General features: G+C 42.7%; 1 protein-coding gene across 6 annotated transcripts in view; it reads right to left on the bottom strand.

Moving 5' to 3' along the window:
• The window catches only part of thsd7ab (thrombospondin, type I, domain containing 7Ab), a 190,355-nt gene that overhangs the window by 26,960 nt on the left and 137,227 nt on the right, over positions 1–26,168 (bottom strand). For all 6 annotated transcript variants that reach the window (XM_027286087.1, XM_027286090.1, XM_027286088.1 and 3 more), the window contains 9 exons: positions 25,428–25,531; positions 21,695–21,889; positions 20,132–20,398; positions 12,598–12,777; positions 11,482–11,620; positions 10,464–10,617; positions 8,012–8,153; positions 3,291–3,406; positions 2,612–2,729 (listed from right to left, as the gene is read on the bottom strand). In XM_027286087.1, coding sequence (XP_027141888.1) covers positions 2,612–2,729; positions 3,291–3,406; positions 8,012–8,153; positions 10,464–10,617; positions 11,482–11,620; positions 12,598–12,777; positions 20,132–20,398; positions 21,695–21,889; positions 25,428–25,531 — 1,415 coding nt within the window. The remainder of the gene's footprint in view (positions 1–2,611; positions 2,730–3,290; positions 3,407–8,011; positions 8,154–10,463; positions 10,618–11,481; positions 11,621–12,597; positions 12,778–20,131; positions 20,399–21,694; positions 21,890–25,427; positions 25,532–26,168) is intronic.

Here is a 26,168-nt window from a genome sequence, read left to right as displayed (position 1 = left end):
CATTTAACAGAGCAGGGTTTACTAAATAGCCTGCACCTTTTTTTCCTCTGGAAATCTTGATTAGTTCTTGGTCCACTTGAGTTAAATGACTTTTTTTCTTCCACATCAATCAGCAAACTCTCTTTAAATAAATCCAATATAATACGGCAGCTAACACCCGAGAGGCTGTTTAATTTAAGTGCAGAATTAATGCTATGAATTGACTAGAAAACTTAACACAGAAACCCTCTACACACACACAGGTTTTAAAATACAACCTTCCTATCTACCTGTTTTAAACCACCCACTCTTGAATCTCAGAACCCTTCATTTGATGCACATCCCACTTTCATTTTCACACCACCTAGCCAGCAATCTGCTCACCCCAGAAAACACCTTTACCAACCTACGACACCTTTCAACACATAAAACACAAATCAGCCATCCCACACACTGCACAACCTCATATCCTATTCCAACAAGAGAACATCCCACACACATACGCACAGACACAAAAAACACATCAAATGAGGTCCCCTCTTGGCCCTTTAGCCTTTCTTAAACTTTTATCTTATTCCTTGTGATTTAACAACTATCGCTGAAGCGCCTGCTTCTTCAAAGCACTCCCCATGAGCCCCGAGGAGCAGGAACATTTAATGGGACAGAATCAATTGTGTGAACCGCCGGAACAACAATCAGGCAAAAGGAGGACACATTTTCGCTGGTCATTTGGGAAGACTGTAGCGGCTCTTAAATAAACACTTCCTCTCTTTTTTTTCTTTTTTTTTTGCTTTTGTGAGTTTTTCTGGTCAAATGTCTCCAGGGGAGCGAGAAGTGTCTGATCTAAGACTTTTTTTATTTTAGTTATCCGAGTTTTGCTGAGCATGTTTTTTTTTCTCAGCCTCACTATGCTTCAATACTTGTAGAGACACACAGAAAACTGTTGATGTAGTAGACTCCTTTCAAACAAACCTGGCACAAATGGAAAAAAAGCTTTGTATGCAGGCTCCTCGACACATTTTTTACTTCCATCTTCCTGCTTCAGATTCATATGTGTATAGATTTACAACTTGGAGCTGCCAAGCACAGCCTCAGTTTTCTAGTGCTGACTACAGAGCATCATACTGTACTGCATCTTCTGTATTTAATTCTTCCCATTACAAGCAGCACACCGGCTGTCGACAAAATGTCACACTTGTTTCTCAGTTTAATCTTTCTTTGCAAGAAACATGATATTCACCCCTTCCTAACAAGAAGCTGAAGATTGAATTTACCTCATAAAAAAGTAAGTATGATATAATGTACAGATGTCAGCCATTGTATTATACAGTATTTATCCTGTAGTGAAGAGTAAATCTGTAAAAAAAAACGGTGTCCACATGTCCAGGGCTTTCTGAGCTACATCAGCTCTCACCCAAAGAGTAAGTAGACGAGGATATCCGCTGAAGCATCTTAATAACAAACCTCAGGTCTTGTGTCTTTAAAGGACATAAGATCTTAATAACCAACTTGCAGATGCGTCATTCATCAGTTTTAACTTTATTTGTTCCCTTTGTTTTTCTGTGGAGTTATTTCTTCAGCTTTAGTAGCACTACAGAGTCTTAATTTTGTTTTCTTATGCATGCGCATGAAGAAACATGCCAAGAAACTTGCAACTGCAACTGGCGAACAAAGGCAGGGAAGAAGAGGACTGCAAGATATTAAACATGTATGCAAACCATAATGTTGAAAAGAATTGTCTTTGCAAATTGTTATGATACGGCCGCCGCTGGCTGCCGTTTAGTATTTATTGTGGTCCCTAGGTAAAACCAGCTGTGTAATCCCCTGTCGAGGACACACATGTCACATTTAACATGTTTAATTGACCTCAAGGGCACACACGATGAGTTCAGGTGATCAAAATGAACGTTTGTTTACTAGAAAACTCGTGTCAGACTACCTGATAGTGCCACAAACTGTCTGTATCAGCTTGTTGATGTCTGTTGCATCATTCATTTCAATCACATTTCTCAATGATTTTTTTTTTTTTTATGTGACTCATGCTATGAAATGTTTGGCTGCATAGAATTAGTTTGCAATGACTGAAATATCTACGGATCAGTGATGTTTAAGAGGTTAACACTATTAAAGCTTAATCACTTAGCCTCGTTATCTGTTGCAAATTCAAGAACTTGATGTGTTTGGCCAAGACTGCCAAACTCAGTCTGTCTAGTCTGGCATCATATTTCATATCACGTCTTCAAGAAAAAAAACATTTATAGACTAGCTTCAATGTTGTTGTTTCTGTGTTAAGATGTGATGTGATGGAAGTGTTATGTCCTTTGTAAAAGTGTGTTTGTTCATTCATCACTTTGACATTCACACATCTGGTAAGACGGATTGATGTTATTCCTGAAGCCCGAGGATAAATGAAAGATCAGGTTGAGGAGGAGACCCGAAATGCTGATAAGAGATACAATGGAGAAATGGTCAGATGTGGAGTGTGCAACATATCTTTTACTTAATTGATAATGAATAAGTGACTGACTCACTTAGAGAAGATGTATTGTTAGTAGAAGGTCACACATTCCAGCTGCCGGTAAGTCGTGATCTTGTCTTAGCAAAGATCTGTCTTGTCTGTTATGAATCTTACCCTCGAGTCCGCACGTCTGCGAACACTCTGACCAGGCCGACCACTCCGACAGCTGACAGTTGACAGGACACTCGACCACACAGGAGATGTTCATCTGCCACTTTTTCTCCAAATTCAACTGCGGAACACGTAAGGAAATGAAAAGGAAGGGGGGTAAACTCATGACACATCATCGACACAAGCGAACAGTCACTGGCACGGCCAACTCAATCTGTTAGAGCCAGGCCGCAGCTTGACCTCGCAGCACTACAATTCCCAGAAGTCTTTATTCTGGCAAGGGACGAGAGACAATGCTGGGCAGCATTAGGCCAGCGGAGTTGGAACATCGAAGCTGTTGTGAAAGCTACTCTGACACAATGTGTTTTTGTGAATGAGCCAGTTGATGGAGTGGGCCAAGGGTTAAATAGCTGTGGGGACGGCTCAGCCACAGTCCGCCGGCTACAATTACAGGGAGCCGAGACACATTATGAATGAGTAAAAATGCTCTGCCTGAAGCAACGACAACAAACTCAGCATGGGAAAAGTTGTGAATATTTCATGATGCTGTAGGCCTAATAGTACTGGAAGGGCACGGTAATATATTATGAAGAGCAATGTGATTAAGTCATTAAGAAAAACGAGTGTGCCACAGACAGAAAGTAAACACCGGCTGGCCAAAAAACAAAAGAAGAAGACACACCTCCTGACAGAACTTTATATCCACTGATTTGCCGTCGCTGCGAACACAGTCCAGCATCCGGGTCTTGATGCCGCTCCCGCACACAGCGTTAGGACTCAGCTGACATGTACTCCAGTCTGAGGAGAAACACAACATGTTAAAAACTGTCATCAGAGAGCTTAGAACACTGCAGAAAAATGTGGGCGCCTGGCTATACTGTTCAGAAAGTAATACTACATAATGATGCACAGCACAGGCGAATTCTTATAGCATCATTAAATCGACTCAGTTGCACTTCCTGTCTTTGTTTCTTTCACACCGCAAACAGCAACATTGACTGTCAACAAAAAGTCACATAGAGAAATACACTGATTGTACTCTGAAGTTTACCGTTTCGTGGTCGGACTTTTGCAGCAAAGTGTTTTAATGCTCATACATAATAGGCTAAAACAAAGTGGTCAGGGCTTCCTGAGCTACATCAGCTCTCACCCAGCAAGTAATACAACATAATAGGTAGATAATAAATCCAACAGTTGCAGAGTTTTCTTTTCTGAACTGAACGTGGAAGAAGCTTTTTTAATTGTTTGAGGGGAAGTTAAAGTCAAATCAAGTCCATTTCCATGCCAAGACATGTTTATGTGTGAACCTTAAAATCTTTTTCAGCCCTTGGACGAGAGACAAACAAAACAGTTAAAATGTGTCACATTTTAAGCCTGGCCTATCATAACTTTTATTTACTTTATTCACTTTTTTCCACCTTATTAACCTATTTATACACTGGGTTATTAGCCTATATGTGTTCATGATTGATAAGAAAGTTAATGCATAATTATTATTGGTTATTAAACGCCAAGAGCTGTGTGTCTTTGAACATGTCCACTGATTCATCCAATTGCTTCGGCTGTTTGTAGTTTCTCAACTATCTGCAGCTTCACATTCAACATTTTGGTGAAAATTGTCAATTATTATGACAGAAATTGGCGGACCCCCTGCAGTGCCTCTGCGGAACGCCTAAGGATCGTGGATCCCTGGTTGAAGACCCCTGCATATCAACATTTTTGTCATGCTGTGTACATTTTTACATTATTGAAATCGTGTTAGTTAAAATGTGTCACTATGCAAGTGTGTGGCAACATCTTCAAATTCAAGATAAGTCCAAATGAAATTCTTAAACCTGCATCTACTCAGATTTTGGCCACTCGTGGGCAGCACAAAAAGTAAACACTGACATATGATCACATTCTAACTTGTTATGACTAACTGTTACTTATTCACACATCCAGCAGACACAAAAGCAACATTAGAATTCATTCCAATATTTACTCTGTTCTCATCTCCGTTCTGCTCTCAGACAACAACTCCTGAGGCGAATATCCGGCTCAATTAGCCTCTAAATGCTCCGCTGTGTTCACCAGCTAGTCGTTAACTTTGTCTGCCTGCTGTTTGATGCGGGGCAGGTAACCTATAGCGAGGTTTAAGCAGAGATGATAACAGCCGTCTGCCGTGTCTGGAAATGATGCTGATGAGAGCGACGAGGGTGAATGAGCTGAAAGATGCTGCTCCGTAGAGCTGACGGGAGGTGAGTGATCGTTTTCAAGCGACCTCTTTCACATCCACACAGCCATCTGATCCACTATTAAGGCAAAAATATTGATTATATCAGCCTGCAAAGCACAATAAATCCTAAGAAATACTCTCATTGTTGATTATATTCATAGCTGATAAAGAAATCCAGGCTGAGACATTAAAAAATTAACTGCAATAAGCTGCAAAGATGGTTTCATCTACTAGAATTCACTTGTCAAACCTCCTCCAAGTACATTTCACAGCAGAATATGACCCTCATATTATGACTACTACCTGCCAGCTAGCAGAGCACACACAGCTCCGCCACACATAGCAAATATTTACCAGTGTTCGACAGGTTGCCGCTGTTGATTTTACCACCCTGGGTGGAAGGCAGGTGAGATGGAGTCACGATTTAGACAGGAGAGAGCGAGGATGGAGAAAAAAAAAAGAAGACGAGGGGCACACGAAAAAAAACAACAAGCATTTCACCAGTGTTCTGCTTCTGTAGATGGATGGATTTTCAGTCGAAGCTGGGGTGATGCAGCGGGACAAAACACGAGGAGACACTGTTCAAAAGTCTTTAAATGCGTCAGCTGTCACCAATTCTTTACACTTCAGAGTGAATAAATCCCAGACTGTGAGAGAAAACCACGGCATGCCTCAGCTTTTTAGGAGCGAACGCAGAGAAATGCACTGTCGCACCATGGAAGTTGGTTGACTTCAGGTTTTATATGCTGATATGCAGCGAATCAGGACACAAAAAGTCTGATTTTTATATAAAATATCAATTAATTCCATGATGACACAGCACAACACTATTAAATTAATTAGCAGCTACACTGCTGATACAAACTAAAAAACGCCCTCCCTTCACTGCACTGTCTGATTGATCTTTTACAAAGGACGTGCCGTGCAAATTAAACCACTACATGACTCAGCAGAACGGCGAGCATGACTCGTGCATGCCGTACTCTGAAGTCTGACTTCAGCTCATTAGCTTTGATGCACTTTTCCCACCTTCTGCCACGACACTCGAGTAACACTGAGAACCTGAACTAATCTGTGTGTGTGTGTGTGTGTGTGTGTGTTGTGTGTCTCGGAGTCAGACTCTAAATAGCTTCGGGCTGGTGAAGATCACTGTTGATAACAGATGATTACTTTGTCAGCAAAGAGGTCACTGAAGGTTTATAACAGCTCACTTAAATCCAATAAATCTGGCTGCTATCAGTGCAAGCTTCATAAGCGAGCCGTGTGTACGCCCAGGCGGCCACTAGGATTTAAAAAATGCAACATCAATGCAACTTTTCCCCCAAATAAATCTCACCAGAAAAACCCTGAGAGCTTCAACCTTGCCCCTTTCTGTGGAGTGAGAAGCAGACATTTTATTCCAGACTCAGGGTTCCCGTGCTTTTAAATACAACGTGTGTGCAGTTGTTTTAAAATAAAAAAACGTGCAAGAGCAGGGACGCTGAGGTATCACTCATGAAGTGAGCCGCTCGCTGACAAAGACGAGTGGCTGTTTTTAGCTACGGCGAGCTCGTTTGCAAGCTCAACTCAGGGAATTGTGTCTCCTTCTGCCGGGGAGCTTTGTGGCACTCTGGGGACTGAAAATAGGGAGATTGCAACAAGAAAGAGCGACAGTAAGAAAGTGTGAGAGAGAGACGGCAAGAGAGGGAGTAAAACTGTGAAGGGAAGGATGGGCTCTGCATCAACAAAGACTAAAAAAAACAAAAGAATAGTGCTTTACCCAATAATACTCTCTGCTCGTATATTATGTACATATACCCTGGGATGCCTGTGTGAACCCAGCAGCGGGGATTATATGTACGTCTCTCAGTGCATCCACACAAAGGGAAGACAGAAGAGGAGGGTGTGTTGGTTGAGAATGTGGGGCAGCAGCAGTGCAGGCAAATATAAATGAAATATAGACATGCTGACAGCCTCTCATTTTTTCATTTGTGTTGAAATAGTTGGGACAGTTTCCACAGTGAAATGTGAAACAGTTGCCTCCGTGACATGTGATATGGAGGTGTGATATCCTGCAGATTAGACAGGAGAACTCGGGAAGACTGCCAGGAAATTTGGAAATCCTTCTGCTTACAGCGTCTATAACTGATATTTTCACAATAACAATTTATGAAATGATGTGAAAGCAGCAGGGGCGGTGTGAAAAGGGGTCGATCCTACTTGTGAGAGAGTTTCAGCTCATTGTTTAGCTGCCTGGTTCGTAACTTTGCCATTCACGGCATCATTTCCAGCCCCGGCAGGCCGCTGTTTGCAGCTAAGAAAGCTCTAAAAAACCAATTGCTACACAACCTGCTCAGCAGCAAACAGACACAGTTAGAGACTAGCTGGTGAACATAGTGGAGCGTTTAGCAGCTAAAGAGCCAGATATTTCCCTCAGGAGTTGGTAAAGACCAAAAGCAGAGCTAAAAGCGAGACGATATTGGACTTTTATTCGCCAGATGGCCAAAAACGAGGCTCCAAAAGAATGATAATGTGGCTCCGTAACTGCTAGATGTGTAAATAAGCAACTGTTTACTGACGAGTTCACGCTTGGTGGCCAACAGTCAAACGTTTTACTTCCAGGCTTTAATGGTTCTCACTGCAGGGAGCTCTGCGTGCCCTTTGAACCTTCTCTTGAAAAGCGGAGCCAACGTGAAATACAACCAGCAAACAAACAAAAATTAGCCTGTGATCAGAGAGGAGCTCTGCAAAGAGCAGCTGTGGACGAGACTCCCTTAACGTGACACGATGAAGCAAGGTTTGCAATTACCTCACCCCGAGAAACAAAAGTGATAAGGCTGCTGAAAATAAAGAAAATAGATGAGTCGGTTATCGATCGCCCTGCTCGCTGTTAAAACAGATGAGCTCGTTCGTGAAATGGTTTAAAGTGATGTTCACGGAGAGTTTCAAAGCTCCCCTCTCAAGGTCTGCTTTCATACTGGTGATTTGGTTGAAGTTGAGAAACATTCGTCCTGACAAACCCTTGGCAGCTGCCCAAAAAAGCATCTGCTCCATCCGAAAACACAAGGCACGTACGGGGGCGCTGTCATTCTGAAGAGACGAACGTCTGGCACAAACAAGCTGCATTCACGACCTTACAGAGAGACGGGAATCAGCACACTGTGACACCATGAAGGCGGTGCATCGTCTCTCTACGTTTCTTTTACCTGTGATGTTGTAGAAGTAGTTGAAACAGTTGTGGTTCAGGCCGCAGGGCTCGTGGTCGGTCGTGTCCGGACACTGCCTGCCCACGCTGGGTGACCGGAGGGTGTACGCCATCCGCACTCGGCTGTTGGTTGTGGTACACGGCTGAAACACAGACGCTCTGTTAAAAAATGACTGTAGAGAGTAATAAGAACTGAGTATAGATAGATTTCTGAACTGGAACTGAGCCACAGAGCTCCTGCTGCACAGATTCCCATATCAAGTGAACGTTGAAGGCAATGTCAACATCAAAATTGACTCCCTATCTCATGCTTCTACCAGGGGAGCGAGCAACTCAGGAGAGGTGGTCGATGACCAGCTAACCTTCTCTGATCACACTGCCTCTGCCACCCGTACGCTCAGGACGATCCCAACTTTTCTCGTCTGTTCTTTCACATTGAACGTCCTACCAGTTCCTCTCTACCTTCACAAGAAGACCTCCAGCTCTTCAGAGAGGACCTCCTCTCCAACACTACATGATAAATCTATCCCAACTCTACACCCTGTTTCTATGTGAGTAGTTCTTATTGCTGCACTAACATGTCCTTGTCGCATAATCGATTGACAATCAAGTCGCTCATTTCAGGATTATTTCTCAGTTTATTGGGCCACAATTCAAATAGATTCTCCTAGAGTCTGCCTTGTTCCTGATGCGTTATCACTGTCCTTCTATGAATAAATACATAAAGATCCTTTCCCTCTTCTGGCATTCCCAGAATGTGGATCTTTTCAGGACGCCTGATATTCTGCTGGATCGGTAACCCGTCAAACTCAACACGGTCATTGCTCGGGAAGAAGAGAGTTGTGGGAGAAAATGACAGCCTTTTGAATAACTCCATCGGTCGGACGCGATGAATAAAACATGCGGCGAGAGGCCCCGCTGGTGCCACTGCAGACTCCAATTCGAGACTGGAATTGTGGGAAGTCGGTGTGTCAAGCACTTTGGGAGAGAATGGGGTGTGATTAACAATGGCCATGATGCCGCTGTGAGAGCAGCAGGTGAAACCGACATCTTACATGTTTGTTTTTTTGGGTTTTTTTTGCAGAGAGAAGAATGAAGATTCCGTTTGTGCTGGAGATTGGAGGCGCGTGCTTTGCTGCTGTGATGAAATCAGAGCTTTGGCGTCTTACAAAACTCAGGTTTTAATATTTTACAGTGGGTTGGGAAAAAGGACTCTGAGGTCACGATAAAATCTGTTCTCATTTTTCAGTTTCTGCTCGTTTTAACATCAACCTTTAGGTTGAAATGAACTTTTATGAACTGAATTCCTCGTAGCATCGAGTATCTTACCATATAAATTAGATTTCTGAGCCACTGTTGATTCAAACCTCATTTTTTGAATTTTGAAGTGGGGTTGAATAAGAGAGAAAAATACATTTGGAAATATCAAGAAGACTATGAGCTATAGATTAACTTTACTGAGGACATTAATATATCCTGAACTTGTTTACAGATCTACACAACAGCCTGACATGTGAAGAAGCTCAAGTGTGCAAGACTCTATCCTAAATATCTATTCATCTATCTATTAATATTCTGTGCAGTCGTCTGCTGCAGGTCATCTGGACCACCTAGACTCCACAGAGGAAGTGGGGGAGAGGAGGATCTTAGCAAAGCTTGACATCCATCATGAACTCCTCATGAGACTGTGGAGGCCTTAAACAGCTCCTTCAGGAGCTACCACAGGTCCCATTCAAACAGCTGCCTCTTTAACACCAGCATGACTTCACGACTTTCTTCTATAGAAAGTCCATCTTATCACGTTTATACGTAATGTATTCTTTAGAGAGAGTATGGCCACATATGCACATAGATAAGAAGTCGTTAGTTATTACTTTGGTCTCTATCTGCAGTGAGAGAATGTCTCAGTCTGTTTTTGTCTTATTATGCTGTCTGACACATTCAGGTGATGCAGCTGTCGTGTTTGAAGTGTTTCCAAAATCCGAAGGTGAACAATGTCGGAACATTTAGCCGGTTTAGTGTTTGCCACTGTTATCCCTGCTGATGTACGGAGGGCCGAGTGTGCGAGTCAGAAAATGTAAATCTGGAAACCCGCTCAGGAGCTCGGAGTCTTTACCATAAATCATCTTTCCTCCCCGCTGAATGCACAGTGAGTACAGTGTAATATACCAAGGTGATGTATAAGCCATTCTCCTCCTGCCTCCCAGTTCATACATCTCTTTTATTCCTCCTTGGTGGACGAGAAATAACCTGTTGACAAAGATTCATACACTGCTCACAATAATACAGCTACGCTTTGGATTCCTTGAGCCTCAGAATCTGACATGAAAAAGATATCAAGATAAATCTCAGCGGGCTTCGCACAAATCTGACGTTCCCCCGTATCTGCACTGTGGCAGACAGCCGAGCTGCTGCTGCTGCCGCCCGCTTTCTGATCTGGGTTCAGCTCTCACCAGGCTGCAGCGGCTCCAGGGGCCCCAGTCATTGAGGACGCAGTCCTCGGGGCAAGGCAGCCGGCTCTCTCTGGCCCCCAGGGGCATTTCCTCCGGGTCACACAGGTAGTCCTCCACAGACTCCGATGGCCCGTCTATAGTGTTCAGCATGCACCTGTGGGAGTGTTGGAGAAACACTGATTTGACCTTATTTTAGACAGAGCAGGTACACAAAGTACTCGGTCCTCCTCCGTCTGCAGAAGGTCAACGTGGACACACTTAACGGTCGGATCAACGTGGGTCGGCTGCGTTAAATTACTCTGGATACAGTGCAAAAAGTTGATATTCTGATGCATGTGTTGTTGAGTTTAGATTTTTTCTCAACTGCTGCTGCCACATTTTAGGAGTTTTCTCTTCATGATTACAGGTTTTTTAACGAGTGAACTGCCACTATTTCCACTGATAATTTCACCTGCTCAGAGCAGAAACTTGAGCCGTTAATCACCGACCCACCAGCAATCAGGAAGAGGCACTCGACTTGATCATTACAAGGGCTTGTGGATGTTCATAGCTGATGTCCCTGTGTCTTATTTGGACCGTGATTGTGTGTTTACAGGATGGGGATGTTTGGTTCTGCACGCCTCAGGAACCATCTAATTACAGTCTTATGAGTCTAATATAGTCTAATTACATGTCTTGGCATGTGGAGAGTGCGAATCCGAAGAGTTCCACCCGAACAGATTGAACAGGGTTGCTGACTGTCAGCGGGAAGCGTGTTAGACGAGTCATCCCGGCCTGCACGGGAATTCTTTTTTCCGTGTTTATTTAAAAAAAAAAAACACGCACAACTTTACACAAGGTAGTGAAATAATGAACGCAAATTAGCATGGCAGCTTCATTAGAGGTCTGACAGCTCGCTGTAGCAGTTGTAGGAAACGAAGGAGAGAAGCTCGGCTCAGCATTTCATGTGAGAGTAAATGTATTAATAAAGCTGCTAATAAACAGAGACACTGTGCAGGACACACAGTTTGATATTTACCTGACTTTCCGGGTCTGGACGCCCTCGCCACAGTTCTCCTTTAAGTCCACGTTGCTGACTTTCCACACGCTCCACGGCTCGGCCACCCAAACGTACTGATTGCAGTCACTCTGACACGGCACCACCTCGTACACCTGAGGACACAACAACTTAAAGTTTTTTTCGGTAGCGGCCTCTACGATCTTTATATTTATGTAACTACTCCGTCTTAGTTGAGTTTGTCAGTGAAGTTTTGCCTAATACTCGGTGATTCTTTGGCTCAGCTCTCTCAAGGTTTAACTCAGCCAACGAGATTATTTCTGCCCCCGGAGCAGCTCTGCCTCTGAGAAACGTCTGTCTAAATAAAACTCCAATCTGATAGTTTACTTATAGTGAGGATATTGTGGCTGTGTACATCTATCTGTCAGTGACCCGCTGACATTACCGACACTTAACATCTGTGGCTACATCACAAACAGCTGAGGAAAGCAGCTCTTACCTGAGCCTGTAGCGAGTGTAGTGAGTCACATCCAGTGAGCGTCGGGGTGGATTAAAAAGGAGACAGATGGATTAATGAGCACATGCCAACTGTTCATATAGTGCAGAACCTGTGATTAATACAACATTCGAGGAGGACATAATCAGAAAAGCCTCTGGCATAAATACCTGTGTGAACTTAGCAGATACACACACATTCACACACAAACACACACACACACACGCTGACAGGTGTGGATCAACACAACCTTAATCTGCATCCGCGGATACTCCCGGGCCTGGAAAGCATTTCATTTCTGCAAATCATGGAAACCTTAAGGAATCAACTGGCACACACCGGGGCATTAATATGGTGGATGGGATCCATTTATAGCACACATTGCTTTTTTGCAGTGTCGCTGCTCAGCAAAAAATGAGTGCAGCAATAATGAGGGGAAGGTAAAGGAAAGCTCTGCAGACTCAGGCTGATTATTCATTAATAATGAATTTCTTTCTCTCTCCAGTGTTGGATATGTATTATGTGTATAAAACTTGTAATAAGTATAAATACATCGTATCACAGTTCATAAATATTCAAGCTGCTCTTTGCTCAGACTTTTTAAAAACTGAGCTTTAGAAACTTCCTGCTGTCCGTCCGTACCTGGTTGATGTGGTCCAGTTTGGGACACGGCCGGCCGCCGTTGTAAGGTTTCTCTCGGAGCCACTTGGAGCGAACTTTGACCCCGCTGCCACAGGACTTGCTGCAGCGAGACCAGTTGGACCATTCGCTGAGTTTACAGTCGGAGGGACAGGGGATGATGCACGCCTCCTCGATGTAACCTGGAAGAAAGAGGAGGTGGTGAACTCTCTAGCCTGTGACCTGGATGTTTATTCATGAGCCATGAGGCGCGTACACATATCAGAAGAAAAACTGAGAGAGGGAACGATGATTTCGAGATAAATTAATTAGTAGGGATCAATTAATCTGTCGTTCATTTTCTCAATCAGTCAATTAACTATTGTCCCATTCATGGCGGTGCCTGTTACAGTCGCTCTGAACACTTCTGTGTTTGTAGGTTCTTCTTCTGTGTGCAAACATGGACAGCTGAAGACCGATGACCCGATGTCGGATCTTAAATTATCTCAGATTAGATTAGATCTCAGATTATTTGTTTACTGTCACAGAGGGCTAAAGATATTCACATTTGAGAAGCTGAAATTTGAAAAAAAATGCCTCAAAATAACTGCAGATTAAGTAGTTTATTAGTAATTATTTCAGAAGGAAAACAAACTAGCAGAACAGAAATAAACTTTGAAATAAAACTCTCAGCCTCCGCGAGCAGCTTCAGAGAAAAACATTCAGGTCCTCGAATCTCTCAGAAGAATCTTGTTTTCTTTATCTCGTATGAAACAACATTTGTCGTAATTCCCAGAGGTTAGTTTTTCTTTTTTCGATCCAACAAACAAGCATTAAAGTTCGAGAACTCTTCAAATGCTGGAGATGGGGAGAAACACCCAGCTGTGAAAGTGCTGCGAACTATTAACCGATACTTCACAAACTAATCCAAATGCACCTATCGATTTTCAGCCCACTGCAATGAAAACAGGGTCCACGTTCAAAGATCCAATTTTATGGTCTGATATATAAAAGTCTTAAAAATAAAGTGGTCGTCGAGCCTCGACAGCGAGCGTCATCATTCTACTTTTCCTCAGGTGACGGGGTCACGACAGTTAACAGGGCTGTTTTTAAGCATCTCGCTCTGCTTGTTCTCCGTGTTTTTCTGGACTTTGCACCATTTCTTCAAACGCCTAACCCTTTCACCCGGACATACAAGCCAAGGTTCAGTCAAATGTGTTGAAAGAGATTCTTTCTGAACCCGTAGCTTTGTACATCACATCTCTTTTTTCTCCGCTCACTGAAAGTCTGTTTAGTAGACAGAACCAAATACATTTTTTCAGGCTTATGTAACGGCACTGGTCTGTAAATCCGTTTAGCCTTTGATTAAGAAAATCGATGAGGTGAATGAGCCGGGAAAGTGGAGTGTCTCACAGGGTGCCTAACCACTTCCTCTTTGTGATGAGGGCCCCTTCAGACTCCTTTTGCTTCTTTTTAGTGAGAGACATTTGGTGCTGCGCTCACCGCCGAATTTGCTGAAAACACTTTCACTTCAGTGGAATCCTGCAGCGTCTTTTCAGTCCTCACGAATCAATTTTGTCTAGTTATAGGCAAGTATTTCTCTCACTTTTTTAACCTGTGCAAAGTCCTGCTGAGCACACACATGTTCTGCGGCAATATCTCACTGCCGGGTGCAACAGCTCTCCACTGCAGGCCGCTTAGCCCTGCTGGAGCAAATTGAGGATAACAAGAGGGGAGAGTGGTGGTTATTCATATTCTTTATTCTGTTATAGTCTCAGTTGGGCAACAAGTGACGTCCCAGCCTGGTGATGTCAGCGACAAGAATAAATAAATACAGAATTAATCAAAAATAATGGCTGTGTTGGTAAAGGCAGTGAAAAACAATCCAGAAAGTTCAATTTGAGTGATACATATGCGCATTTTAAAGCCCAACAGTGACAGGCGGGATGTTACAGATTGGGAAAGTTATTATGCAGACTATCCCGAAGACTGCAAGGTAAACAGAATCACGCTGCTTATGTTGCAAAGTCAAACTATCAGGAATGTACACTTGGTCGATGAAGTTGCATTATGTTGCGTCAAAAGTTGAGTTTTGACATTTTTTGCTCAATGACCCAGATTAGTTTTGACAGAGCCCCCCGCGGAGGTCTAACCGAAATCAACAGGGAGGCTTTTTTTGTGTTTTAATGCAGTGCAAATATTGAGTGAGAGCTGCTTTAGCACCACTTAGGTCAGATGTTTGTAACTAATGGATGCACGAGACTAAGAGTACATTTAGATAAGATCCGTCATTTGAGTCGGGGTAGTGTGTTCTGTCCGCTAAAAAAAAGTGGTGGAAAAGTTGAGCTGGATCCAACTTTTGGAAAAATGCAGCCCGACGTCACGCTGTGGCTGCTAATCAGGCGCCTCTGAAACTATCCAGGTGGATTCATGGACTAAACTCTGATACTCTACCTGTTGTGTTCTGGCTTTGTTTGTTTCACATACCCAGCTTCTAAATCTGAGTCTGGCTCGCAATTTACATGACATGACATGAAGAAGTTTAATTTGACTTGTGTCTGATGGTTTGAGAGAGAGAGACAGCAGTGGTTGAAAGACAGAGACATTGAATGAAAGTGAGCGAGCGCCGGCATCGATAACGCTGGTTAATCAGCGAAATAAAAAGTTATTTTCAGACTGTTTCACAGCAGTTACATTCAACACAAATAGACACAACACCAGCAGACCCTCAACCCGCCGGGCGACCCTGCGGCGATTCACCACAGTGTCATCTTCTGTAGTTAATCTAGCGAGCCCTTTTACAATTAAAATAATATTGCACTCTTATGAGTCCTTGCATTTTTCTCTTCTCGTTCTCTCTTTTAGCGCAGCTATAGACCACTGCTTCCAAAAGTGGTAGCATCTTGCTCAGAAACACTTGGATAGATGTGTTTTATATGGATGATTGCAGCTTAAACGTGGGGTATAAACCTGAGCACCAAGGTTACTTACATCTATTATGAAAATAAGGACTCAGCTTAATCCACTCAGGACTAGATTAAAGTGCAAGCAGCATTTTAACACCAACTAAATGCACAGCACACTGCCTGACCTCCTTACACTCTGTTGCCTGTAAGTCCGGACCAGCATCCCTACATCAGCCCCTTGCTGAGTTCAGCATGGTCTCTGAAAGCTGAAGCTGAGACGTCACAACCTTTGACCTCCTACTGTAGGCGCTACATTGAAGTCCATTCAGTCTAAATCACTGACGGTGTCACTTTCAGTTCACTCGCAGTGCAAATGCTGCAGCACCTCAGCCTGCGGTTCACCTGTAGTTCAACTGATATAAACTTGTTAGATGTCTTGCAAAGCTCTCGGGGACATTTTCTGGGCCGAGTCCAGGTAGAGGATCAACTGCTGCTTGCCTTCAGAAGTCCACTTGTAACCCGACACGAGCTCTTGCTGCAATTCCCAGAGTAGTTGTCACTGCTGGATAAAGCTTTCCTAACTGCTGACTGCCCAACTTCACCTGAAATGTTTCAACAGTCTCACTGCCCAACCAGCTCTTGAACATCTCACTGATAATTGGAACATGTTCTGTACATTTTATGCTTGTTATGCAGTTTATTATGTGTGTTTCTCACTGTCAGTTTATACTTTTTGTCTTCAGAACCTGTCAAACACAGTGTGGACTGTGATATCAATGCATGCTGCTGTACTTTTTGTACCCAAAACAATTAATGATGGGACTCTTTATCATCTTGTAAGGACCCACTAGGATGCTGGGCTCAAGGGTACCTTGGTGGTAAACCCAGCTACCATTTATTTCTGGCTATCCGCCCAGGAATAAAATCCGGCTCAGTCACCATAGTGTCAGTAATTCCATCCGTTTGATGGGTGGTTGCCCTGAGAAGCTTTACGTTAACCTTTCGGCTCCGGGAATCCTCCAACATTACTGCCCGATTTTCGACCTGTTACACCTCCTGAACCACAATCATCTCCAAGGCAATGGGGACAGCCTAATCCCCGGGTGCTCCATAAATAACTATAGAGGCTCAGGATGGAGCACAGAGAAATAATAAAGAGCCATCGTTGGCCAGAAGGACACACTGAAGTACATTACCACCCTTAACGGACACGGACCTCAGTCCCCAAACTTCGGCGGCACACTGTCTACATGTTGTAACACTGAAGAACAGCTTAGGTCGATTACACGGTGCTGGTTCTCGGCGTGTTCCCCCTTGTTATAACAAATCTTGTCAGGCGTCGACAAATCTGTTCACTGCAGCGCCGCTCAAGTTCACAGATTCCTCAGCAAGATACTTGCCCTTAAGCTTTACCCTTCATGGCTTTCCACGGTGACTGTATTCCCTCTTCCTTCACTACATCCTGCTAAGATGAGGCCAGGGTGCTCTGAGCTGTCCTATAATATTAAGTCACGGTAAAGGTCAAAGCATTATGGGTCACTTATAGTCAGAACTATATGAGTAAGGTCACGTACAGTACAGAGGACCTAGCAGGGGACTTACACAAGGGGGACTTGACAACTGGAACTGCAACGATTAGTCGATTTATTCATTAATCAGCAACTATTTTCTAAGAAAAAACATCCAAGTTCAGCTTCTCAAATGTGAATATTTTCAAGCTGTGGACAAAACAAGACAATTTGAGGACTTAAGGAAACAGTGATCATCATTTTCCAACATTTTATGGACCAGACATCTAATCGATTCATAGAGAAAATGATTGACCAACGAATCGATGATGAAAACAACCGTTGGCTGCATCTCTACTGATTACGCCACGACCTTTGGCCAACGCATTGACAAGCAGGCGAAGCGGTTCTGTTGATTTTATGTGAGAGATGTGCGACTGAAAACTCTCCTGGTGGAAAATTGTCAATTCAAACACAATTTGAATGATAGACCGACACAATTTCAGCCACTGTCTGGAGCTGCTGTGACTCTGGTCTTGAGTCCCCCCCAGTCTCAGTCTTGATTATATTGAACATGACAACACACTAATTAGATCTTCTTGTGGCTGACTACAATTATTGCTGGGAACTAATAGAATCAGGAATTTGTCATTTGGATGTTACTGGCTTCTTGTGCCGTTGATTATTAATCTCCCCGCGGTCAAGCTTGACTTAAATAATTTACACGGTCAAAATTATGTATAACGTACAAATTACAGAGCTTCTTTTTTTGATATTTTTTTCTCTCCAGTTCATAAAATCTCCTTATTGTTGCTTGCTGCAGCTCTGCAAACTCATTTATTCAAATCAGTTCAGAACGAGCCTCGCGAAGATTCATTTATGAGATTCGCTTTCTCTCGTAACGACACAAAATCTTGGAACAACGTGCACTTTTAATGTTAATCCTCTTCTTTTTCTGTTGATGTCTGTGGAACACAGAGATAACAGCGGCGCAGTTGGCCTGATCGCCATCATAGCTGAAGGCATTGTGTCAGCCGCAGAGTCGTGGAAAAGACCATGCCTCCTCCTCCTCCATCAAGATTACAAGCGATGATGGCTGAGATGGGGAGAGAAAGAAGAAGGCGCAGAAAAATGAAGGAGGGAGTGGCAGAGAGAACAGAGAGAGGAGGGAGAGAGGAGAGGCTGAACAAGGAGAGGGGATAAAAGGGAGATTTAATAACATCTTTGAGATCCGCAAGCCTCTTGAATGTGTCTTTTTGTTTTCGTGTGCACCTCAAGGAACGTTTTTTTTTGTCTTCTAAGCTCAGTGATGCTTGAAGATGAATGCACGGACGCACAAACACACACACACACATGCATTCAAAGACATTTACATAGGTGTAAAAATACACAGAAGATCAAACGCGCACGGGCACATACCTACAACGCGCTCTCGTCACGCCCACACTCAGATTAACTGACGCGTATCTGAATGTGTGACTCACAGAGAGGAGACTAAGACCACGTTTGTACGTGCACAACACTGATGCATTCATTTGAACATCTCCCGCGTTCTATTTCACAGCAATTTCACGACGAGTTTCTGAGCCCCCTGAAGTATTTTGGATCTGAGATAAGACCTTACAAAGGGGGAGACAAATGATTCTGACAGGAGCGTGCCAGAAAAAGGCCTCCTTATGTGCAAGTCGGCGTTCACAATGAGTCGCTGGCGTCCACGGGAGGGACTTTTCCAACGCGCACAAACAAAATCCTTCGCTTCAGATGAATATTTAACAGAACAAAAAGTTATTTTTTGCTTCGACAGAAATCCAGCGTGCTACAGGATTTTACCTTTCACCGAGGCTGGAGAGGGAATAAAATCAGAGCTCCTTCCATTGTCAGAGTTCACAGGGCAAATTTAATCAAGTTAGCTGACCCAGATTGTAAAAAAAAATACACATTACCTCTAGTGTTATGTAACCATGCAAGATAGATTTAGTCTTATTTGTCCAGGTGAACCTCTGAACTCAATGAAAAATAGTTCCAATGAAAACTATCCATCCATTTTCACATGGAGCAGAGAAGATACGGGTGAAGATGAAGATGAACGTTACTCGAGTTGACAATAACTGTTACTGTGAGTATATTAATACCATCTATGGATGAATAACATTTACTGCACCGGCCGGAGTAGTTTTATCCCTAATATTAGCTTCAATGAGACAGATAGCTGAAATGGATAGCCACTCACACACAGGCTGAAGAGCCAATAAACTTTATAGTTTTAATGAGTTTAGTTTTAATTTGTCTGATCAGCTGGTTGGTGCTCAAGGCAAAGAAATTAAACGCTTCTTGATAGTTTTTTTTTTTACCAAGCGATTAGAGATTAAAGGATTTATTTTGGATTTTTATTTTAAATTTTTAACTAACAGTATGTTTTATTAATGTATTTAGTTTTATTTATGACTTTTTTGATTTGAACCTTTTATTAAATTATGAAAGTCCTCAGGATCAGACATCTTCAAATTACTCGTTTTGTCCGACCGACAAATGAAGTGTGTTTTTTAAGCACCAAAACTTTTATACTAAAACATACAGTGTGTATTATATGTATGTGTAAAGTCTGAGTTTGTCAGACCAAAGAAGAAAGTGTCAAATTTGAATGATTAAAAATATCGATAAGTTTATGAAATCAGGTGTCAAAATCAGGTGAAAATGAATTCTCAGCTCCAGGACTGTGGGGGTGTGAAGACACTGAAGCCAGTTTGAAGCGTCTAAAACGTGTCAGCTGAGTTCAGAAAATGACATGACTAACTTTGAAACACTCTGAGCTGAGGTGAATTCATCTTTATCTCTCTGCTCAGGGTGGCCTCAGCGTGTCAGCGAGCCGCCTTTTAAGGACCGCCCACAAAATCCTGAGACTGAAAACTGGTGAAAAACAGTTTGAACCTCTAACTCCACATTTCAGTGATATATCATTCAAAGTCTTTTCACGTGTTTTCAGTAACTATTTTCCAACATTAATATATTTTGAAAGAAATCTTTAAATGCTGCGAGCACCACAAACAAAAACAGGTGTTGGCTCAGAGGGAGAAAACCTGAACAGATAAAACTAACTGGACATTTGTTTTTGGTCATTTATGTGAACTGACCCATGCACTCACCGTGACTGTTGCAGCGTAACGTTTCCACCAGCCTGTTGTCCTGGTCGTAGCACACCATGGCCTGGTAGCGGTAGCCCTGCCCACACTCCTTGACGTCTCCCTGGACCTTCATCCCCAGGACGCTCTCCACTCTGCCTCCCTCGGGAAGGATGCAGTCTGACCAGTTCCCCACCGGCTGGGCGTTGTACTTGTCGCAGGGGCAGTACTGGGTCTCGCTCAGAGGATACATCTGTGTGTTCTTGCACTTGTCTTTCTTCTTACTCCTCCCTGAGGAGAGCAGAGAGACAGAGATGAAGAGGACAGCCTTGAGGAGAAATGACTCCATGGTGTTGGTGGATTTCTGCCTCCGTTATTAGGCTGCGGCAGCTCTGAGTCTCCCGATACTCAAGGGTACTTTCAAGGCCTTGTTTGGGAAAGTGTACTTACTGAAAAAAAAAGAGGCTGGATGACACAGGAGTTGCTGTCCCTCATGTGGGATTCATGCATGGGGGGACAGCATCTCCTGATGATCGATTACACTGGCGAAATAGTTTCAAGCAGAGTGCTCTTTTACTCAAACAGCTTGATGTTTTTTATCCTCAGACACGTCAAGCATCGTTAATCATAGATCACCATGCAAAAAAAAAACAAAACAAAAAGAAAACGTCTTTCTTGCCGCAGTCTATCATTAAGAGTTGTTTCCTAATGCCAATAAGGAGATGATGACTTTCTACCTAACTGCCCACGACATATTTACCTGCAGGTGCCAGTGACTATAAATCTGCTTTTTTTGGGGAATTTGAATAATTTCAGCAAAAGTCTATCCTGCATGAGAATCACAGCTGGCTGCGTCGAAGCAACAAACTGCAGACTGCTTTAATACGTCTGTAAGGGTCATAGTGACCAACAGGAGGCAGAAAGTAGATATTTGCTCAACATAATGTGTATTTTTTAGATTGAACCAAGGGTTCTTAGATGAAGAAAAGGATGCAGGATGCACCCTATATGCGATTGGCAGATTTGGTTTAACATTTCCCGAATACAGCTGAAGGATTCTGGATCAAACAAAAAAAAAAATCCACACCCTCTCCCTTCTGATTTAAACCTAAGAACAACTGAGCCGCTTCTTCAAAGAGTGTTCCTATGCATTACTTGACCTATCTGCTCTTTTACACACATCAGGTTTCACATCAGGGGGAAATAAAAGCTTTTCAAATCCACTTCCTCTCACTTTAAAGTTGACTTTTTCCCCCCTCACGGTAACCTCTCCTGGAGGTGTCTTAATGCATTGCACCACTCTTGTCATTTAGCTTTTATGACTATGACTCTCTGGGGGCGCTCTGATGGATACCAAAGTCTGAGGAGATACTTCAGATTTGTGGCTTTAATCCCACTGGAACATTTAGCGGGCGAGAACTATCTGAATAGATTAACGACCTTGTGTTTCTCTTTACTCCTCGTCTCTTGGAGCGTTGCCCGCCGACATTACCCCCTAAATTTGTCGGGTAGCTCACAAACACTCGTGCGAATAAGCTCAAAACAGCAGCTCATTGTTTGTGCTGTGCAAGTCTCTCTTGTTCCCACCTATCAATGCCCTCTTTCTGGTCCGGACCCCCACACAGTCAGCTGTGCAGGACGAGAACTTGGACCAGTTGGTCAGCTGGCAGTCATCCTGGCAGGGGAGCTGACAGCGCTGAGTGATGGTAGGCATGGCCTTGGCGAATCTCAGACACTCGCTGATGTCGGCCTGCGTCCCGTCCAGCTGGCGACAGGACACAGCTGGAAGAATTAAGAGACGATGGGTCAAAATGGCTTCATTAGAACGCGTAGGAGGCAGTAAAGAGCTACATTTTTATTGTTCCAACAGATTGATCGGTTATAGGTATGGTAATAAAACAGGAGGTGAAAGGACTTCCGTACATCCAGACGACATTGTATTCATACAACTTTATACTAGAATGCTGCAGATTCAGATTTTATACACAAAACATACAGTCAGCTCATAAATTATGGTGCATAATTTAAAGATTAATGCAGAAAAATGCTTCATATTTTGAAAAACAACCCAACTGTGTATAAAGTCATTCAAATTAGTTCGACCTTGAGCAACTATAACCCAGATTCCAAAGAAATGCAAACAAAGTTTATCTGTTTGAATATTAAATATCTTGTCTTTGCATTGTTTTTTAAGTGAATATATGTTGAAAGCATTTTGTTTTCATTCATACATTTACATTACAAGTACTACTCGCATAGAATCAAGTGACAGTTGTAGCTCCATTGGAGGAGCTAAAGTGCAGGAGGGTGCAGAACCGGAGACGACTTTGTAGTCAGCGTTAGAGATTTGAACTTAATGCCGGCTGCTACAGGAAGCCAGTGGAGACCAGATGCAGTGCCACGTTCTGGATCGTCTGAAAGGGTTTCACTGGTCAGACTGGGAGGCCCAACAGGAGGGTGGTAAAGTAATCAAATTACAGACCCTGATTCCATCATAGTTGTACAAGTCCTGCTTACTCATCCATGCATATTACTAGTAATCATTGTCTTGCTGTCTCCTCTTGATTGCATTTGTTTTTCGATATGTTTGTTGATTGTTTTGACAGTTTGACACAGATTGCATTTGAAATTTCAGGAATATTAAGAAATAAATGATGAAGACACCACTCTGTCCGGCATGAAGCTTCAGCCTGCAGCTGGTTACTTTACAGCAGGTCACTAATTTAACACTCCAGCTCATAAACCTCCACTAAACACTGATATTTTTACACTTTGATTGTTGTTAAGACGACATGTTAATGAGCTTCAGAGGCGCTGACAGGTTGATTTTCTTCTTCTTTGTACAGACCCATGCCAGTTGTTTCTTCATTCAGCATTTTATGGACAGATTTGAGTGTAACATCAATCCTCTCACCTGACTTACAGTAAGAAAGTGAATATTTGCACTGTGGTGTCCATAAATTTAATGTGCACTTCAGTTATTTTCTCAGATTCGATGAAGCTCCTGCAGAGCCACACAACACATCACACATCGGTTAATACCAGCCTGAGCAGTAACTCCCTGTGACCAGTAAAACACACTCAGATAGTCTTTGATGATGAAATCACTGGAGTGTTAACTTGAGAAATCCGACTACATCTTCCCTCAGTGGTGAGCAACATAACATCAAATAGAGCTTTAAAGAAGGTAACTAAAGATTTAATGAAAAATAGATGAGGGGACGTACAACAGAAACTTCCTGAGTCTGAAATCCAATTTGATCTCGGGTTAGGATTTTTAATATTTCAGAAAGATGTTAGGAAAAAAATCACATCTTATGTTAGGATGGGAATTTAGCTTTTACAGAACCGTCCTGATCACTAACTAAGTATAAAGGATGGACAGCGCATGCATGTCACCCACAGGTGAGCTGTTTTGAAGGCTCTGGCTGTCCTGTCTCTTTCGCCTCCAGACTATTCTAAAAAAAACGGCAAAGATGTGGATCATCGGTTGACCTAAGGCGGGCTGAATGAGGCCTGGTTGCTCAACAAGCCACCTGTAACGGCACCCACCTGTCAATCAAAGCGTATGTATATAAATTCACCCTCAGTACAGTTGTCATGAACGGGGAAATTAGCTACAGAGACCAAAACTGTTTTTTGTACCAGGCTGTAAACATGTTTATTTCTGCTGTGAATTTTTGAACATGGGGACTTATGGAGACTGACAGCCGTTGCCATGGAAACAGGCAGCCTTGATGTACATTTCAATCACTGAGAGAGCTGATTGAAGAATCGAGGTTACAGTTTTTTTTTTTATGTCGTGATTGGATAGGAGGTCTGTGATAGGACGGGACGCAGTCATGAGTTTAAAAACTGCTTCTGTATCAGGAAGATTTCCTACCCGTGAAACTTAAGATAGGACACGCAGTGAGGGAATTCTTCCTGTAATGAGGCTCCTGAACTGTATAATTCAGATTAGATCTCGGGGGGGGCTAAATAACAATCATAAGAGCCAGAGCAGACACAAATACATCTCTACCTCAATTGGTTTGAAGCCCCGCAAGTCGATTTATGTTGGCTTGCATCATCCCCTTGCCTTTGTTTTGTTTTTTTAATAAATGGTATTACTTGTGTTGCTGCAATATTTCATTTTCCTGTGATGCGGACGTTCGGCAGCAGGGCTGTACCTTCAGAGAGAAATCAATCTCTAAGCATATTTTCAGCTGAACCCCCCGTGGGCACTGCTATTGGTTTGGAAAGCGTCCGTCTGGTGGTGTGTGAGGTCAGGTCTTATCTCTAGCGTGTGTGTGTGTGTGCTTAATGGTGCTATTACAGTGTATTTTATCCCCCCTCTCTCTCTCTAAGTAAAGCCTCTGTCCAGGTAAACAACACAACACACTGTCAGAAAAACACAGAGCAGAGAAGACAGCGTGTCTCGTTTAGTTTAAGTCAATGACAAAATGATTTCTGCCATTTAGAAGTGTCAGAGGGCTGAAAACAAGCCCGGGAGGGTCCGAACATCAAGTGTCACATGACATCAAATCAGTAAAAAAAAAAAGAAAGCTGCACAGAATCTGGAGCAAAGTGGACCTTAAAGCATTTTCATGAATAAATTGATTCTCCCATACATTACTGTAAGTTGGCGAAGAAGAAACAGAAATACAAGCACTAATAATGGCCTTCTATAGGAGCTGGAACATAATGAAATTGATCATTCTGCGTGACCCCCTGAAATTGGATTTTTATGAAAGCCTCCCAGGACTACATGGTACATCTATCGTCGTATAATAAAAGGCAAGAGGAAATATGTTTTTAAAGAGAGAGAGCAAGAGAGGAGAGACACAACTCCTTTAAAGTAGTTGTCACTTATGCGTGAAGCCCCGTACAAACAGGATGTTTGGCCCGTCGTATGCTGTATATACGCCAGGTGCAGCCAAAATTTCAACAAGAGACATTCGATTAAAATTGTATGACAAGAGCCGGAGGTGAAAAAAAAAAGAGGCAGCAGTGAAACAGCCCAAACTGTCAAACAAGTCTCAAGAGGCACATGTTTCCTCCCCAAACTCAGGAGAAAAAAACCCAAAAGACAAAACAAAAATAAAAGTCTCTTGATGAAGTTTTTAGGGAGTGTCAGCCTCCCTTTGTGTCGTGTCTCCTAAGTTGGAGGATTTGATGTGTGCTCTAAGTAAATTGGCCTTTTCTTTAAACCTTAGCACATCCATCTGCTGCCTGGTGGCCGGGCTCCAGATCCACCCAAAATGAGCAAAAATCTAATTTACAGTGATTAGGAATGGTTCAGTGGAGATGCAGAGAGAGAGAGAGAGATTGGTTTCTGTACCTCTCGTTTGTAATCCTGGTCCACAGGTCTCCTGTGCGCCGGCACTGCTCTGTCTGAGAAACCACGGCACCAGCTGGCACTTCCTCCATTTGTGGGTTTTCCACCTGGAATACATCAGGATGGTACATTACACCATTTTCAGACCAATATCGCCATTTTTACTGCAGCTACTTTCTAAAATATGAAAATACAGGTGAGAATAATCTGCATTGGGTAGTAACTGATAACCACTGCTCGATTAAAGGGTTGGGGTAAATCCCAAATGTGTTGTCACACACATGCCCACACAGCCTCAACTCAACCCAAGGCATTATGGGATTACCAGGGGACAACAATTATTCTCAAACATGGAAAAACAAATACAAAAAAAATCACAAAGACATTCAGTGTTATTTCATTTAAACTGTAAATGCTGAATTCACTAAATGAATTTTATTTAAAGAGAGAAAAAATCATATTTTTGGAGCTCAATTTATTGTGATCATGTCCATTTTTTTAGCATAGGGTGCGATATCTTCAATGTTTGACTTTAAAGTAATCAGATTACATCTGATCTTCTTGTAATCCAATGAGTTATGTAACAAATCACAATATTTTATTGATTAATCAATTTAAATACCACATTTCAAAGTAATCTGACCCTGAACTTTAAGTTATATTTAATGTTTAGATTTTAAATTTTCTATTACTGTTTAATGGTATCTGTAAAGGGAGCTGGCCAAAGTAAGAGGTTCATTGCTG

This window comes from Larimichthys crocea, chromosome XIII (assembly GCF_000972845.2).
Source record: "Larimichthys crocea isolate SSNF chromosome XIII, L_crocea_2.0, whole genome shotgun sequence".
Classification (NCBI taxonomy): domain Eukaryota; kingdom Metazoa; phylum Chordata; class Actinopteri; family Sciaenidae; genus Larimichthys; species Larimichthys crocea.
This window is presented reverse-complemented; position numbering and strand designations above follow the sequence as displayed.